The 17,944-nt window shown below is 42.9% G+C and overlaps 2 protein-coding genes across 2 annotated transcripts in view; one reads left to right on the top strand and one right to left on the bottom strand.

Moving 5' to 3' along the window:
• The first annotated feature begins 2,171 nt into the window (after window positions 1-2,171).
• On the top strand, window positions 2,172-3,110 carry LRRC10 (leucine rich repeat containing 10). The gene has a single exon (XM_009646261.2). It carries the CDS (start codon window positions 2,248-2,250, stop codon window positions 3,082-3,084), a length of 837 nt encoding a protein of 278 aa, XP_009644556.1. The 5' UTR covers window positions 2,172-2,247; the 3' UTR covers window positions 3,085-3,110.
• Window positions 3,111-5,306: 2,196 nt separating this feature from the next.
• The window catches only part of CCT2 (chaperonin containing TCP1 subunit 2), a 14,555-nt gene continuing 1,917 nt past the window's right edge, over window positions 5,307-17,944 (bottom strand). The window contains exons 5-16 of the mRNA XM_009646260.2: window positions 16,875-16,951; window positions 15,736-15,848; window positions 14,968-15,170; window positions 14,667-14,767; window positions 14,402-14,529; window positions 12,189-12,292; window positions 10,422-10,541; window positions 9,723-9,851; window positions 9,528-9,628; window positions 7,789-7,888; window positions 6,983-7,124; window positions 5,307-6,303 (exon numbers count right to left, since the gene is read on the bottom strand). Coding sequence (XP_009644555.2) covers window positions 6,273-6,303; window positions 6,983-7,124; window positions 7,789-7,888; window positions 9,528-9,628; window positions 9,723-9,851; window positions 10,422-10,541; window positions 12,189-12,292; window positions 14,402-14,529; window positions 14,667-14,767; window positions 14,968-15,170; window positions 15,736-15,848; window positions 16,875-16,951 — 1,349 coding nt within the window. The 3' untranslated portion in view covers window positions 5,307-6,272. The remainder of the gene's footprint in view (window positions 6,304-6,982; window positions 7,125-7,788; window positions 7,889-9,527; window positions 9,629-9,722; window positions 9,852-10,421; window positions 10,542-12,188; window positions 12,293-14,401; window positions 14,530-14,666; window positions 14,768-14,967; window positions 15,171-15,735; window positions 15,849-16,874; window positions 16,952-17,944) is intronic.

Genomic DNA, 17,944 nt, shown 5'->3' with positions numbered 1-17,944 from the left:
GTAAATTCATTCTTTACACCAAATGCATTTGCTTTTCCACACCTGAAGCATACAGCATCTCAACACGGCAGGGAGCCTTTCCTTTAGAAGGTGCGGCAGATGCTTAGAAACAGAAACAAATACAAAACCCTGCACAGGGCCATGGGAATATTTTCTTAAAAGTCAGATCTCATTCCAGGGTAGCTGCTTGGAAAAGGGTGCCCTGCGAAATCCAGGACCGACCTGCTCCCCATGGCAGTCCTCTGACAGGGCACGTAGCGTTAAAGCAGGAAAGAAGCGGCTGCTCCGAGATGCTGGCTCAGTGCAAACCGGCTCTTTCTGCTAGCATGCTGCGCCCAGCATGTCCCACCTTCTGTCCTGAGAGAGCAGATTTTCATAGAATCATAGAATCGTTTAGGTTGGAAAAGACCTTTAAGATTGTCAAGTCCAACCGTTAACCTAACCCTGCCACCCCACCACTAATCCATGTCCCTAAGCACCTCATCTACCCATCTTTTAAATACCTCCAGGGATGGGGACTTGACCACTTCCCTGGGCAGCCCGTTCCAATGCTTGACAACCCTTGCAGTGAAAAAAATTTTCCTAATGTCCAACCTAAACCTCCCCTGGGGAAACTTGAGGCCATTTCCCCTCTCTTCCGCAGCACAGCCACAGATGACTGCAATGTATCCTTGTTCTCCAAGCTTGATACTCTGCCCAGCTTCTCCCTCCAAAACCTATTTCATGGCACTCAGGTCGCAGCACTTGCTGTTCTCCATCCCGCAGCAATACTGGTCCCCTGATGCCCTCTCTTTTATTGTCCTCCCCCAGGAAACCCTCCATACATCCTTCATGCCATCACTGCTGTGTGCCACAGCCACTGATCTTGCAGGGAAAAGACTAGTAAACATCCTATAGCCTATAGACCATTGACAGCTGAGAGCTGCTTTACATCTGAAAGCAAGCAATGGTAATACAAATCTGTATTAGCAGATTTGGCCAGAGATCCAGAGGCTACCTTAACTGTTTGATAGTGCCTTTTTCTCAATCTTCTGTTTGTTCTGCCCTTTGTTTTTCTAAGAATACGTGGCTCTCAGCAATCACATATTTTGCTTGTGTAGCAAGCACCTAATGCCCAGAAACCAACTGCAGGTTGTTTGAAGAAAGGATCCTCCTTCAATAGGAGTGTAAGTGTGGGAAATGACAGCAACGAGCTGTAGATTCCAAAGCAGAGAGCTGGAAGGGCTATTTCACCTTAAAACACTCTGCCAGCTTTCAAACCCGAAGATCGTGGCCAACACACAAGTGGGACAATCCCCAAGAAAGCTTAAAACAGCAGCAGCTCAAGAAGCCAAAGTACACAGAGGTGCCTACACATGAGAAGGCTCCTCCTAGAAATCAGAGGTGCTCCTCACCTGAACAGCAATGGGTCCTGCTGAGAGAAGGAGGGGAACAGTTTACGCCATCACACCTAAACTTTTAACATCATATTTTCCTCAGTCATAGCAAGTGAGAATCTTGATGGAATTAAATCCATGGCAGTTTCTAGCCAGGTTTTGGTACAGACACGGGACCTGCAGTAGCACAGTCGGAAGGCAGCCGGGGAACAGCCTTGGCAGGTTGTGATAGTGAGCGTATTAAACGAGGATACAGACAAGAAGCAAAACATAATGTAATGAAAAAGGCCCTACACAGTCAGGAGTGCCAGAGGCTATAGCAAACACCATTAAATTAGGAACATAAATAGTAGAACAGCTCAAGATAGCAGTTTGCCAAGTATTTGTGTTAAAGGTTTAAGATAAGTACTGCGGCAGCAAGTAACACTCTGAAATTATGTATTTGGCACCTTGCAAAGTAAATCCCTAAAAGTGCCAGTCGTCTGGAAAGTCAGTCAAGCCTTGACAGGTATTTTAAACACCAATTCGATTACATCCGATGTTTCTGCTGAAAGTTTCATGAAAGCTAAACATCTGAGTTCAAAAATTTGGTCTTCTGTGGTGTTTACTTTCTAGAGCCAATCCCCGCAGCCAGCACCAGCTGCACAGACAGCGCAGCCGGAGCGAGAGGTGAGGGGCTGGGGCTTCAGGGCGACAGTTTGGGGCAAAATTGGAGAACATTTACAGTATGCAGGAAGAGGCAAGAAGGAAAGTGGGGGTGGGGGGGTTGGGAAGACGGACTTACCAGCAGGCCAGTGCACAGCAGGAGAAGACCAAGGCAGGCCCCTGTCCCTTACAGCCCCGGCGATCCCCAAAGAAAGAAAGTCCCGGGATGGGCAACAGCCTGAAAGCCATAGTCGCTTTTGTGCCCTCCGACGAGTGCCAGAGGTACCTCCTGGAAGACCTAGAAGAGATGCCAGTGGATAAAATGGTGGATCTGAGCGGCAGGCAGCTGAGGCGGCTGCCTCTGCACATTTGCTCTTTTAGGGAACTGGTCAAGCTGTACCTGAGCGACAACAACCTGAACCATCTGCCCCCTGAGCTGGAGCAGCTGCAAAACCTGCAGATCCTGGCGCTGGACTTCAACAACTTCAAAGCGCTGCCCCTGGTCGTGTGCACGCTGAAGCAGCTGTGCATCCTCTACCTGGGCAACAACAAGCTCTGCAGCCTGCCCCTTGAGCTCCGGCTCCTGCAGAACCTCAAGACCCTCTGGATTGAGTCCAACTGCCTGCAGTGCCTGCCCGAGGTGGTGTGCGAGCTCAGCCTGCTCAAGACCCTGCACGCCGGCTCCAACGCGCTGCGCGCGCTCCCCGCCCAGCTGCGGTGCCTGCAGGAGCTGCGCACCATCTGGCTCTCGGGCAACCTGCTGTCTGAGTTCCCCCCCGTGCTCCTGGACATGCCTTTTCTGGAGGTGATCGACGTGGATCGCAACTCCATCCGGTTCTTCCCCAGCCTGGCTCACCTCTCCGGCCTGAAGCTGGTGATCTACGACCACAATCCTTGCAGGAACGCACCCAAAGTGGCCAAAGGGGTGCGCAGGGTGGGGAGATGGTCAGAGGAGACCCCCGAGCCCCGCAAGCGGTCTGGGGCAGTGATAGAAATCACGCTCGATGAGAAACCATCACCACCTCCTGCCACCAAGGCTGAGCCTGAAGCCGAGCCCTGCTGATGCTCGGCCGCCCGTGCTGGCACAGGCTCAGCGCACCCACAACGCTGCCCAACCTCTCCCTCTCCCTCTCCTGCTGGTGCCCCAGGAGCACCACGCCGCCGGGCTGCTCCTCAGGAGCAGGCGCTAGTTCAGACCCAGGTGACAGCAACGCTCTCTCGCACAGACGCCCCCCTTTGCGCAGCACCCAGCACCCTCCGTAGAGCCAAGACTTCCTCCCTTTCCCCTTCCTCCCACTTGGGACCACTCCGAGCTCGCAGCAGAGACAAAGACACAATTCAGACGTTTTCCATGGGCAGATCGTACAGAGCACATATGGACTCGCTGCTCTTCACCCACGGGCTCGCTCTTCTGCCCTCCACCTTGCTGAGGTGTCTGGGCTCACCGGGAAGCCACTGTGCAAGGTGACGATTGCTGCTGGGCGTCACAGCTCCAAAGCAACCCGCAGCATTTGTCTGAAATGACTTACCCGAAATGCGGCGGCAGCAGCTCGAAGGTTTCCCTGCCTGCCAGGTGGGAAGCGGTAGCGGAGCTCTGGCTGCGCTGTCACGGGAAACGGCACACCCGTACCAGCAAGCTCTCCCCTCACCGCTGCCACTGCCTTCCTGGGAAATCAGCGACCAGTCTTGCTCTGCTATTGCCAAGCAGCAGCATTTTAAGTGACGGTGAGGAAAGCGAGAGGCTTTGCTGCTGGTTTCTACGGCACTGACCGCGCCGGCTCTAAGGGCAGCTGCACTTGCCGCGTTTTCGTGCAGAAGCAAAGAAGAAAATCAAAGCCTGACTAAACCGGAAAAGCCACGAGAGCTGCAAAGGGAAACTTGCACGAGCAAAGCCCGGGGCTGGGAGCCTGCCGCTACAGGCTTGCACAGAAGCTGGGGAGAACCGTACTCAGTTGACTGCAGCTGGGTGTTTCTCCAGCTTGCAACTCAGGCCCTGTCAGATTCCCTTGGAAACGCACTGAACTTTGTTTTGCTTTAATTGTGTAACAGAGAAATCTGACTCAAAATTGCATTCCTAGCTTTTGAGTCCACAGCACGGATCGTTGAGGTTGGTAAAAGACAGCTTTTTTTTTTTTTTTTTTAAAAAGGGCGGGGAGCCTTTGGGGGCGCGGAGCAGCCACTTCCCTCTCTGCCTCACTCGTCACTGGAACCGTCTCACCAGCGCAGCCGGCAGAAGCGGCAGCTGACTTCCCCGAAAAGGTTTGATTCGGTGCCAGTTCGTGACTGCTTAACGTCATTTACATGCTTGAAAAATTATCTGGAAATTATATAGACTCTGCTAGCACTTGCTGTCTTGTTAGATGAAGTCTGAGTCTGGATCTGGCTGGCACCCACGTACTCGTTACACGCAATAAAGCGTACTAGCGTCTGGCCGAGTTAAACCAGCATTCTTTGGAATTAACTGAATCCTCTCTTTCCAAATTCTTTATCTAATCCTGTTCCAGCAAATTATTTCTTCTTCTACAAAACAGAATTATTCAATGGGATGAGAGTTCAGGGCATTTTTGACATCCAAGGTCAAGGCTTTATTTCCTATGGGATTGATTGGTACTTTATTTATCTGGGGGAGCAGGGGGGAAGACGGTGCTTTCACTGCTTGTCGGTGGTTTGTGTTCAACACCGCGCTCTCTACCCGGGGCTGTCGCTTCCAGAGATCTGAAGAGAGTCTGTTCTGAGAGTCTGGAGGAGGGTTCTGTAATCAGATTCTCTTCATTTCAGAAAACCTAAGGGAGAAAAACGTTTGCACAGATACTTTCTTGATTTCCAGTTAATGTTCCTGCTTTGGCGGCTTCGTTACGCTTGCAAGGGCCAAGAGGGCCACAGCGCCAGCTGGCCCCGCTCACCGGGCTCCCAGGTGGCCAGGGCGCCTCCACTTGTCTCTGCTTGCAGTCACTGAGATCTGCGTGGTGACTCTGCAGCTCCCTGACAGGAGGCTGTAGCCAGGTGGGTGTTGGTCTCTTCTCCCAAGTAACAAGCAATAGGATGAGGGGAAATGGCCTCAAGTTGCACCAGGACAGGTTTAGGTTGGACATGAGGAAAAATTTCTTCACAAAAAGGGTTGTCAAGCATTGGAAGGGGCGGCCCAGGGAAGTGGTGGAGTCCCCATCCCTGGAGGTATTTAAAAGATGAGGTGCTTAGGGCCATGGTTTAGTGGTGGGATGGCAGGGTTAGGTCAACAGTTGGACTTGATGATCTTAAATGTCTTTTCCAATCTAAACGACTCTATGACTGCTGCAGGCACCAGGGACTTCCCTATGACCTGAGCAGAAACTAGTCCAATTAAGAAACACATTGCCTTTGCAGCAACTACTGGGCTAGGAGAATATAAAGATAGGCTGCACGAGACATGAGAGAGGGGGCAAGAAAGTGGGAACGCAGAGCAGCCTGGTGCGTTTTCCACTATCACACTAACAGGTGTCCATAAAGCCAGCCTGAGTCTGGTATTTCATAGCCAAACACACAGACCCTTTGGCCCAGGATGCCGATCTCTTTCCCAAACCGCATCTTCCTCTCAACCCCCCTCAGCAGAACTCCTATCTACATAAAATTTGTGGTGTAAAAAGCTGTAAAATCCCTTAAGTTGTAGTTCTGGGCATCGACCAAGGTTCCTCTTCAACTTTTTTCTCTTCCTTTCATCATCAAAAAATGAGTAATACTCCACTATCACTAGAAAAGGGTAACATTTAACTTCAGAGCCCAGCTCTAGGATCCCAACTCAAAACCTGTACAGCCAGGACTGGAACAAACGGCTCGCGCTACGTGCGCCACGTCAAGCCGAAGCCGCAAAGGCCGGAGGGGCTGTCCGCAGCCCCGACTGCCCCATCATCGCCTGAAGTGCCTGAGGACACGCACCGCAGCTCTTCTAATGAGACTGCCCTTCTCTGTTCTACACAAATACATCTTTGATGGATTTAAATTTATTTTTTATTATTATTTCTGTGTATCTTAAGTGGAACCTGGAGAGGAACAGAAGGAACGGGGTTGTATTAACCCCCTGTTTTACTTGAAAGTGAATCTTCCCCACAACACATATAAACTGAAATAAGTTAAAACCAACTGAAGACAGTGATTTCATGCCATTGATGGAGATGCTTGTCTCAAGCTTCTGTTCCATAACCTCACAAAAATCAGATCATTACAAAAATTGCTAGGTGAGACCTGGTCCACGTGTCCTCATCTACTGAAGAAAATTTAACATGGGCGATGGTCTGGTACACGTTTTCTGGGGAGAAAAAGAAAAAAAAAAAAATCAGAAAATTCTCACTGTTGATGTCCCCCAGCCTCCCCACCCACCCTTATTTTTAGTTTTCAGTTGACGTTTTGTGTTCAGCGCTGGCTTTACCTCACAGCAGAAAAGGCAGCATCGCCTCAAAGCTAACGCACTGCCTTTTGACCGCAACAAAAACCTGCGATTCACAAGACAGCGCACACCACCTGGTAGCGGGCATGCGTGGGTAAACCTGCCTACAACTGGAATTTCTTCCCAAACTTTTTAACAAACGCTGTTTTGGTTTAGCTGCCAATCCCACTTCAGAAGCAGCTGCGTGTTTAACTACAATTTTTCCCAACAGAAAAAAAAAAAGCAGCATGATCCCCTCACATTTTGGTCAGCCGCTTCTGCAGATGTTTTAGTACTATACATGGCACATGAGTAGCTGGTGACCTCAGATTAACCAGGCATTGATTGCTCAGGCACACTAGTTTAAGTGCACTGATGGCTCTCAAGGCCTGTTCATACTCCTAATGTAAAAAAAAAATCATGTAACACGAGTATTAGCATGTCAGATGTCAGTCTTCATGTCATATAAAATACTTTTTTAGAACAAGACTTTCCTACACAGTTACTCTTTCACAGAAGATTACACTATTGTAACTGACCAATGCAGATACTCAGATCATACCTTGGTGCTGCTTTAATGATGTCATCTACACGAAGAATCATTTCTGCTGCTTCAGCTGCACTCAGCAAAACTTGTCTCTTCACTTGGAAACTTTCTGTTACTCCCAAGACTGCCATGTCTCCAATGATACCCTCTTTCATATCTAGAAGAAGAGATAGGTTAAGAGTTTGTTTGGGATGGGCTTTTTTAACTGTTTTGGTTTTTTTTTTAAAGGTAATTAGAAGAAGCTGACAGTATGGTAACTTACCTGCTCAAATGAACCATAGATAATAAGGGAAGTATTAAATAAAGTCTTTACTTCAAGGCTCCTGATTTAAGCCTAACATTGCAATTACATGAGAAAAAATAAATGATGAAAAATGTATACACTGGGAAAAGGAGACAAGATTCCACAGGACTCTCAGGGCAATTTCCTTACGTATATCAACTTCAGAATTCTCAAAAACTTTGTTGTTTTTTTTTTTTAAGTTGGGGGGAGGGGTTGGGTTGGTTCGTTCTTTTTAAATCAAAGCCTGTCTTTTTGAGCTTCATGTAACTAAACTCAATGTAAGTCAGGAAAGTGCTTTTACAGGTGGAAACCATCCCCTTCAAAAACAAAGCTTTTCACTCTATCATGAAAAGCCTGATAGAACAATAAAGGAATGTAACATAGTGTGCCTACGTTCTACGCAAAGCAAACGGAAATCAACATATTCAGTTCTTCCAGCTGAACACATCAGTGACAAACAGATGTGACCAAGCTCAGTAAGCCTAATCCCCCTCCCAAACACCCAATCCAATACCAGAAGTAGTACCAAGCCCCTTACCAAGTCCGTAAGTAGTCTTCCCTTCACTGTGAGCAGCTCTGAGCTGAGCAACCAGATCTGCACTGTCATAGCCAGCGTTATCAGCTATTATTGTTGGGATCTAAGGGGATAAACACAGGTTGTTTTTAAGGAATGCAGGGATTGATCCCCAGTAAACACAAAACACACTTTGGTATTACTAGTTTACTACTAAGTTTCAGGAAAAGGAAGTTTCAAAAGCGTGGCAGATGATCTGTTACAGTGATCAGAAGTTTGGGGGCGAAATAACTACCTTTCAAGATTCTATTTAAGACCTTCTTAAGACGGCAAATAAGAGGACATAAGCTCATTAGCAGATTTGTCACTTCATATTACATGGACAGAAAGAAATAGGTCTCTCTGTCATCATTTCACACTACAACTGGAGAAATGTTTTCATTTTAAGAACATAAGCTTGCTGGTAAGCATTAACTACCAGATCATTCTGCTCACTAAGTGACAGCAGTGCAAATTGCACTTGCTGACTGAATCACAGAGTTGTTTAGGTTGGACAAGACCGTTAAGTTCATCAAGTCCAACCGTTAACCTAACCCTGCCATCCCACCACTAAACCATGGCCCTAAGCACCTCATCTGCCTGTCTTTTAAATACCTCCAGGGATGGGGACTCCACCACTTCCCTGGGCAGCCCCTCCCAATGCTTGACAACACTTACAGCGAAAAAATTTTTTCCTAATGTCCAATCTAAACCTGCCCTGGTGCAACTTGAAGCCATTTCCTCTTGTCTTATCACCTGTTACCTCGGTGAAGAGGCCGACCCCCACCTGGCTACAGCCTCCTGTCAGGCAATTGTAGAGAGCGATAAGGTCTCCTCTCAGCCTCCTCTTCTCCAGGCTAAACAACCCCAGTTCCCTCAGCTGCTCCTCGTAAGCCTTGTGCTCCAGACCCCTCACCAGCTTCGCTGCTCTCCTCAGGACACGTTCCAGCACCTCAATGTCTTTCTTGTAGTGAGGGGCCCAAAACTGAACACAGTATTCGAGGTGTGGCCTCACAGGACAGGGGCACGATCACTTCCCTTGTCCTGCTGGCCACACTATTCCTGATACAAGGACCTTTTCTGAAGAGGTAGTGCCAAGTCTTACCATGCTCTTTAATTTCATTTCTTGAGAGAAATGTTTTCCTGTGGTCTTTAATTTCTTAAAAAGGTTTTCCCTAATATACAGGAAGGCATTTTTTTCTCAAACTGACGGTCTGTTAGCACAATAATATTCTATAAACCTTTCTTGTGATACTCTTACTTCCTACTAAGATGCAATCTTCCATACAAGTCTAGAAACTTCTAGATAGTACTAGAGCATGAATACAATCAAATAGCACTAGAGCATTAATAGAACCGAAGGGTTGTTCTTTCCTAAATCAGTTGTCAAGTGAATCAGCCAAGATTTTTATGCGCTATTTCTGCTGCACTTTTAACCTTGCAGGTAAGAGGAGCAAGAACCATTTAGAAGAGGGGTAGCATATGAACATTCAGCATTCTGTAACATACAGAATTACTTAAACACCAGACTTTTTTTCCCTAAGACAGAAAACACTAACTTTCTCCCCTTTGTTCATCCAAGATATGTTGCTACATTTCACTTTTTTTTTTTACTTTTAGAAAGCCAAAACTTTGAAAGAAAAGCAACTATCTGATGTCAGAAGTTAGTAAACTTAGTAAAACTTTACATCTGTTAACCCAACGATCTGATTAAACAAACTTACCATTCGTAAAGCCTTAGCAAAGGACTCCATTGCAACAGACTCTTTCACAGGTGTTCTGATGGCACGTTCTGCAACGTTAGCCATCAGCATCTCCGAACAACCTATTCATGGAAGACACACAGATGTTTTGTATCCGACCTGAACAGTAACACGAAATGTGTATCATGTACAAAGCACAAAGAATCCAATATTCACCTCCGCCGTACACAGTTCTAGTGTCCTTCACTGTCTGGGCAAGAACGCAGAGAGCATCATGCAAAGACCTCTCTGCTTCATCTAGAATCTGCTGTGTTGCTCCACGCAAAACTATGGTGCAAGCTTCACCTAAAAAGTGTAAATACAAAAATATTAAAAAAAAAAAGACACAAAAAGAGGCTATTGCAAGGCATTTGTAATGGTTTTGCTATCACCACAGTCAAGCTTTACGCAAACCAATTTGGGGGCAAAAAGAAAGCATAATGACATTTCACAGATAGAATGAAATTATGTATACTATGCTACGGCTTTTATCAATAAGCTGTTCCACATCTTTTAATTTAATAGAAAATGAATGTTACCTCGAAACAACCCCTCAGAAATTTACAGTATTGGCATTTACAGAACAAGCTCTCAAGTTCCTAAGTATGACAAGTTGCTACTTTTCTTGTCAATTTATCTCTCAAAGCAGAAATTTTGGTTCACATCCTTACAAATGCTTATGTGTATGTTTAATGTTATGTAGATGAACAATTTCAACCATGAACATTTTTGCAGGATTTTTATTGAAGAGCAAGAATTTAATAAAAGTGGTTGCATGTCTCACTACAAAATTCCTATGCCAGCCTGGTAACTGAACAGTGTTAGCAGAGGGTTCACACAAATGTTACAGTGTGCCATGAGCGGTAAAACACTTACCCATCGCCACTCCAGAGAAATGAATGAGTTTATCTTCTCCAATCATGACTTCTTCAATAAGCTTGCAGCTTCCTAGTTTTACTAGCTCAGGGTGATCAAAGGTTGATGCAATTTCACCACCTACAAATGTAAGATCATACAAAAGTCAAAGAGCTCAGGATGAAATCAGAAATCATCTACTAACGTTGACAAGTCCTTAAAACACTAATATTTTGTTTCACATCACAAGAACTATAATAGCTGTACTGCTTTTGAGTTCTGTCTGGATTAGAGATTAAATGTTGATATTTGCCAGTATTAAAATGTCAATCTGTTTAAAGTTCTAGTAGTATTTACTGATGAAGTATTTATAAAATAACAAATCAAGTCAGTTATGTTTTTAAACTTGAACTTAAGCCAGCATTCATTTTGCCTGCCTGACAATGGCCGAGAACCACTGACCACCCCTCTCCTGAATCATGAGTCTCATGTCATAGCAGCAATGCAGTGCACTGTTCGTAAATTCCCATATCATAAACAAAACGGATGCTACAAAGACCAAAATGTCTCTGAATGTAATATTGTTCTAGTACTTTGCTCTTCACATTAGAAAACAATTTACATGTATTCACTCCCAATGTATGCTCAGTTATTCCACCTCAGCTTGCAGCATTGGTGTAGTTGTAGCACTACTAAGACAGACAAGATCTGTAGTAGAGGGTTTGTACTTACTAAAAGCTTGTCTATTTTTTTCAGCTATACTGTTTGATCCAGTGTGGTCCAATATGGCCCACTTGCTCTGCCTACAAAATTTGCTTTGAATTTGCTCCAGAACATAAGCAATGTTCCTCTCAATCAAGTGTTTGCCTGTGTCAATGTGCCTGCAGACAGTTATACACAATTGCTACTTAGGTTTTGCTAAGCTAAACAAGTCAGTATCTTTTCTCTTCTCCCAGCAAGCTATCCATTCTCTCGATCACTTTCATAATCAATTTTTTATGATGTTCCATAACCTTTAACTTCAGCAATGACAATCATCTGGAGCATTCCAGATGTTTCATTTTCATTAGTTACTAGACTCACATTTCCACTAACCACTACTAAAAATATCCAGGATGTTCATCCTGGATCCACCTCAGGTCAATGACTCAGGCCCACACTTTTAACAAAGGATTACTATTTGCAGCCACATATAACAAAATGGTATTAATTAATTTGTGGAATTATTATCGTATTCTATCACCAAGTTTCATCTTTTCCCTAGAAAACAAACATTTCAGAAGTTTATCAAGCAGGGACTTAACTGAAAATATTTTTTAATATGAAAAAAAGATTACTAAATGGCACTAACTGGCTAAATTATATTCCACAGTAAGCATCATGAACCTTTATTCACAGCCACTACAGGGGACAAAAAAAAAAAAAAAAAAAAAAAAAAGAGTATGTTCCGTTATGCGGGGAGGATTCAGAATCAAAACAGACATTTTAGATGTGAAATACAACGTACTAGATAGAAACTGAGTTACCTGCTTCTGAAAAAAACCTGACAGTTCTATAGCAGTTGATAAATCAACAAAGTCATTTGAAAGTTTCTTATGGCCAATTTCATAGGGTCCTCTGTGTACATTTGTATTTAACTACTGTACAATAAAGCTTAGAGTACTTTTCACATTCACAGATCTGCTAATTGTAAAAAGCACAAACTAGGTCATCAAGCATTAACATTTACTAAAGATCAAACAAATAACATGACCCACCAAGTTTCACAGAACAAGGCACTCTGCATACCTGTAACAAGAGCCAGACGTTCGACACCAGCAAAGTCTGCATGTTCAATAGCCATGACGCCAGCAGCTCCGAAGAGCTGTTCAGGGTAGTTGTAGATCAACTGTCTACAATTAAAACACAGGCACATCTTCCCATTACACACGGAACAAACCTTTTAAATACCAGAGTAACAAAGTACACCTGATTCTCGGTAGCATGAACAAGCTACAAAAGCAGTCAATATGTGAGGCACCTGCCACACAGAATTTTACACCACACAGAAGCAAATGCAGTGACAGGAAAACATACAAAGCTAAAAAAAAAGCAAACTATTACAGTTCTTTGAAATACCCTTCCCCTGATGACACACTATCAATGCACAGGGGCCCACACGTTTAAAGTCCTTTGATCCTAAATGCCTGCTGGGCACTTAACTGCCTATTCTAGCAGACTGCACTACAGTAACATGTGAAAGTAACAACTAATTCCTCCACCAATACAAAATCCAAACAGCAGACAACTGTATGAGAACATGTACAAACAGCAGACCACAAAGAAGAGTATGTGCTCCCTTATTAGTATGTACCCCACTCTCTCTAGAACGAAGTCGTCATCTGAAACTGGATGGTCTATGACCATCCAGGAGTGCTATGCCAAATTATTTTTCCCTTCCAAATTAGAGATTGAATTTTTTTTTCTGGGAGATGCCATCTGTCAAAAAAAATGTTTCTAATCTATCTTCAAAAGCGACAACTGGCACTGCTGGGTATGTGCAGAGAAGATTCTTCCAACTCTGCATCCACAGAGCCTTGACCTTTGTCAAGCACCTCCTCAGAGGTATTGTAACTGGCTAACATTTACTGTATCAGATGTGAAGTGGATCTACAGTGCGCCTACAAGAGGAAGTAAATTTTGTCAGGAAATAAATCTGAAGTCGAGAGTTAATCTAATTGGAATACCACTAGCCTGGCTACAGTGACTGACTGCTACCTGAGCTTCCTTAGGGCAACTACCTCTGTTACAAGTGTACTGGAAAACAGTGATTGAGTTCAGGATTATTTTTTTTTTTTTGCATACCTCAGAAGGATTCTTCCATCAGTTTGCCAACAGGACTCCTGACTCCAGGAGTCTTTGTATTTGTATCACATTCACTGGAAAGAATACCTATTTTGCCTACACTTGCCCACAACGTACATGAAACATGAGATAGATGGAGAGACTATGAGATTCATCAGTCTGTCAGTGGTTCTTACAGATGTTCAACACAAATTCTGAAGGCGAGTTATATGATGCACTATGTCCTGAAAGAGTACATCTTTGTTATTGTGGAAAACAGTGCTGCTCTTAACAGCTCCTATCCTTTGGTGTAGTACTAGCTAATCAGCTTTGCAGCAGACTACGCGATGAGCTGAAACACCAGGTGTCAAGCTGCTCGTACGTATGGCAGTTGCACTCAAATGAGAATTACTGAAAGGCAGAAGCATTTCTCATATCGTTAAATAACTGAATGCTTTTTTTGTACTGTGACAGTTTAAAAGAGAAGTTCACTGCCAACAAAAATAAGTAACTTAAGATTCTGACATTTCTTATGAGCTGAGTAAATCATTACATGAAAATGGTTATCTTTCACACTTTCAAAGATGTGGATAAAAGGCTCATGGTGGGGAGCACAGGGGCCTCTGAAACACTCTTGAATTTGGAGCAGTACTTCGGCACCAGCACTTTAATGCAGGATAGAACATAGCTGGTTCAATGTGAACTAAACACCTTCAGCTGCACAGACTCCAATGGACGTGGGCAATGCTAACTAAAGAAATAAGTTCGTATAGGATAGAACATAGCTGGTTCAATGTGAACTAAATACGTTCAGCCGCACAGACTCTTTCAGCTCCATTTGGAGCTCCAATGGACGTGGGCAATGCTGCTGGTATTCCTAACTAAAGAAATATGTTCGTACAAAAGTGACATCACTTCAACTGGACTTAAACATGGATCCCTGATTAAACATCAGTTCTTCCTCTTTAAAACAAAACAAACAAAAAAAGAAAGGGGGGGCCACATTGCGTGAGAGGAAGCACAGAAAATAACAGTGACCTCAGTGAGGTGAATCACTTAAGCATTAGGCAGGATCACCTCATTTTACAGATACAGCCATAAATAACGTTCTTCACACTCATACAATACTAAAGTCTTCCTACTTTGTAACTCTCCCCTTTTTCCAAGAAAACACATACCTGTTAATAAAGCAGTTTATTCCATGCTTAAGAATACGCTCTACCTTCTCCTTCATTTTTTCTTTTTCTGCCTGTTCTATTTCTGCTACTTTTGCTGTAGAGTCCACTCTAACGCGAGAACCAAAAATCTAAATCAAAGAAAAAAAAGAGTTCAGTCTAAAAATTAATTCCATAAATGATGTCTACATAAATTATGTTTATGTCATTCATTAAAATTAATTCCATTACAAAAACATCATTTCACAACAATAGTTCCGTAACATACCTTAATCTTGTCTGTATCCATACCAGTATTTGCAATAAGAATCTTTGCATTTTCAATTCTTTTTGGCTGATTTACACCAATCTTCTTGTCAAGTAAAAAGCCTGTAGTAACAGAAAGGTCTTGTAAGACTTCAAATTAAAAAAGGAGAACAATTAATTGAAATTGTTACACACACACCCTCATATATATTATTCCATTTAATAACAGAGCAATGTTTTCTAGAACAGATTTGTAGAGGGATGTGTAACTTCTAATAACTTCATTTCTCAATCGCGCTTACAGCCAACATACAAAGACTTACCTTCATCTAAGTAGGAATCAGCCAAACTTCCACCAAGTTTCTTAATGACGTGGATAGCCTCCAAATTACCAGAACCTTTCAACCTAAGAACAGCTTCTACAGCTAGCTTGACAAAGTGATCTTTATGATGAGTGAGTAGTTTTGATGAAAGAGTCGTTCCCGCAATGTTCATCAAATCTTCACGGAACTTCACTTCATCATTACTAAAATAAAGTCAGTAGAGTTAAAGTGGAAAGTCTGAAAGCCTTAACTATCATCAAGCTATCACTGTGAGTCTCTGCCTGCTTCTTCTAGCTTGTATCTAAGTGTACCATGTCCCTTTTTGAGGAATGTTACACAGAATCCCTCCAGCGTCCCAAAACACAACATTTTATTTTAAATACAAGCTCACTTAGGAGAACCTTTGCATTCAGCTTTAGAAAGTCTGTGCTCTCAAAGTGTTGGCTAAAGAAAATAGTCACATTTAAAATCAGAGTATGAAATCTGAAATAACAGCTCAGATTTTTGTTCTAGGGAGAAAATTATTGCTTGTATTTTGTTTCTGCACATTTTAAGTAATTCTAAATAATGTCATAAAGCTCTGGTTCTAGTTCATTCTAGTTCATTCTCAAAAAAAGCAGTCTTTTTTTACTTAACTGTTAAAATTCATAAATTCAGCCTTTATACTACTTAGAAGAGAGCAAAGAATTTCCTAATGGTATATAAATCTCACTGATGTTTTAACCTTGACTGGTTAATAAAGAGTTACAGCAAATGTACATTACTAACCCATGATCCACAGCTGCTTTCAAAAGTGCCTCTCTTGAAGCTTTTGTGGCTGCTCTCCAGCCTGCAATGATGGTCTGAGGATGAATCTTCTTTGAAATCAGTAATTCTGCCTCCTAGTTAAATCAAATTAATAATTAGGGGTTTTCCCCCCCAAGGTGCATTTACACTAACTAGGAAAGACACTTCCAAGTAATTAGAAAATTCTGAATAGCACTAAAACCCAGAGAGCTATAACAATGAGATTAAAGTCACCCTACTGGCAGGTTTTTTTCCAATCCAGGCAAATATGATCTGCCCTTGGAATACCATCATGAAATTTTGATTAATGAAAAAGAAATCCTAACTCCAATATGAATAGCAACCAGACATATACTTCAAAACAGCAATCACTTCATGTTTGAGATCAGTTTCCTGTTCACTTATAGCTGCAACTTAAAGTGTAGTTGGTAAAAAAAAAAAAAAACAAAACTCTAAACTCCCTTTTTGCGAGGAACTTTACAAGCTGATGGATCATTTCTCATATGCTTTTGATCACAGTTCCTGGATCTGAGATGATTAGATTTACTGGCACAGCTCTGCTAACAAGAATTCCTCACTTCTGAATTATCTTTCCTAGTAATTTCAGATTTAGTTTGGCAGTGTAAGCTTCTATGTAAACATAAAAACCACGCGGAGTTTAAAGAAACAGTATGAATTCAGGTCTTGTGCACACAACACGGGAATTTAACATGCCTTTTTTTTCTCATTAATGTTATAGAAAGGGATTTCAGATGAGTGAACCTCACAATTAAGCAGTGCTGCATGCTTCCCAGTGCAACATCCAGGAAGCGACCTGTGAGAGTGGTAATTTTTTGTTTCACTTGCACAATGAAATAAGAGAAAATAATTTTCTAAAATGTACCAAATTAAAATACTCGTGAATTTATAAAGAATAAAGTAATAAAATAGTTTGAAAAAAAAAAACAATAGGTGATGCAATACCCAAGGCATTTTTTTCCTATCAATCTCAACGGCAACAGAGCAAGGTATTCCTATACTTTGGAAGCCCTCTTCATAAACATCAAATAACACACCTCCTGTTGCTATCACAGGAGTACATTGCCAAGTAGAAACACATCTGAAAAACTGTAATACATCACCCTCAGTAATTCAGCTGCCAACACTGTGACTGATGTAGTTCCATCACCAACTTCATCATCTTGAACCTTTGACATATCTAAAGAAGGAAAACACATATTAATGTTTTGATTCAAAATACCATGCTCACCGGTACCAGCTTCACATACAATTATTTTTATCCCACATTAGTTTGGAGAAGAAAAAAGAATCTTACTCTGCAATAGTTTAAAGAGGTCACTCTGTAAGTCACAGAAAATCCCGAGATGCAAATCAAATTCAGTATCCTTCAAATTCCTGCTCTTTATTTGCAACCTAGACACCAGTTCCAGCCCTGCGATGCTTAAGAGCTGCTTCCCTCTCTCCCCATTCCTAAAGATGGTCATCAAAAGTAGGGCAAGACAGAAGCTCTGAAGTATACATACAGGATCGGAGAATATAATAATTAAGTGTGCCGTATGAACTGCTGATAAACAAGGACCCAGCAAACACAAAAGCTTTATGAATCTTGACACAGAGTTGTTCAGGGTCCTGCTTGTCACTAGAACTGGATCATTTGCACACTAAGACAGTTGATCACAAAGGTAAACTCTGTTCAGAGTACAATGTTGATTAAGTGATGAAAAGATTTAGATCAGGGAGAACCAGAGAGAAACTCTATACCCCAGTAGATTCCTGTTCTAAATTTTCCTGGTAAAAAAAAAAAAAAAAAAAAAAAAAAAAAGGGCACACAGCTGTCTCCTGCCCCTTCTGACTTTCTGACTCCTGGGATAAACCAGCGTTGAGGGAAAACAAGAAGACACCAGAACAATTTTGCAAGAGCAGCATATACCTCGATTTTACTTTTCCAGAGTACCACAACACTTGCAACACCTTGACCTCCTTACTTCAGGAATTCTGCTCCCCCTTCCTTCAGTTTTTCACCTTATTTCACAGAATCGCAAGGGTTGTTGGAAGGGACCTTGGGAGATCATCTAGTCCAACCCCCCTGCTAAAGCAGGTTCTCCTAGAGCATGTTACACAGGACTTCATCCAGGGGGCTTTGAATATCTCCAGAGAAGGAGACTCCACAACCCCCTGGGCAGCCTGTTCC

The sequence above is a fragment of the Egretta garzetta genome, unplaced genomic scaffold (assembly GCF_000687185.1).
Source record: "Egretta garzetta isolate BGI_Z169 unplaced genomic scaffold, ASM68718v1 scaffold68, whole genome shotgun sequence".
NCBI lineage: Eukaryota > Metazoa > Chordata > Aves > Pelecaniformes > Ardeidae > Egretta > Egretta garzetta.
The sequence above is the reverse complement of the archived record's forward strand: the minus strand, read 5'-3'. Positions and strand labels throughout refer to the sequence as shown.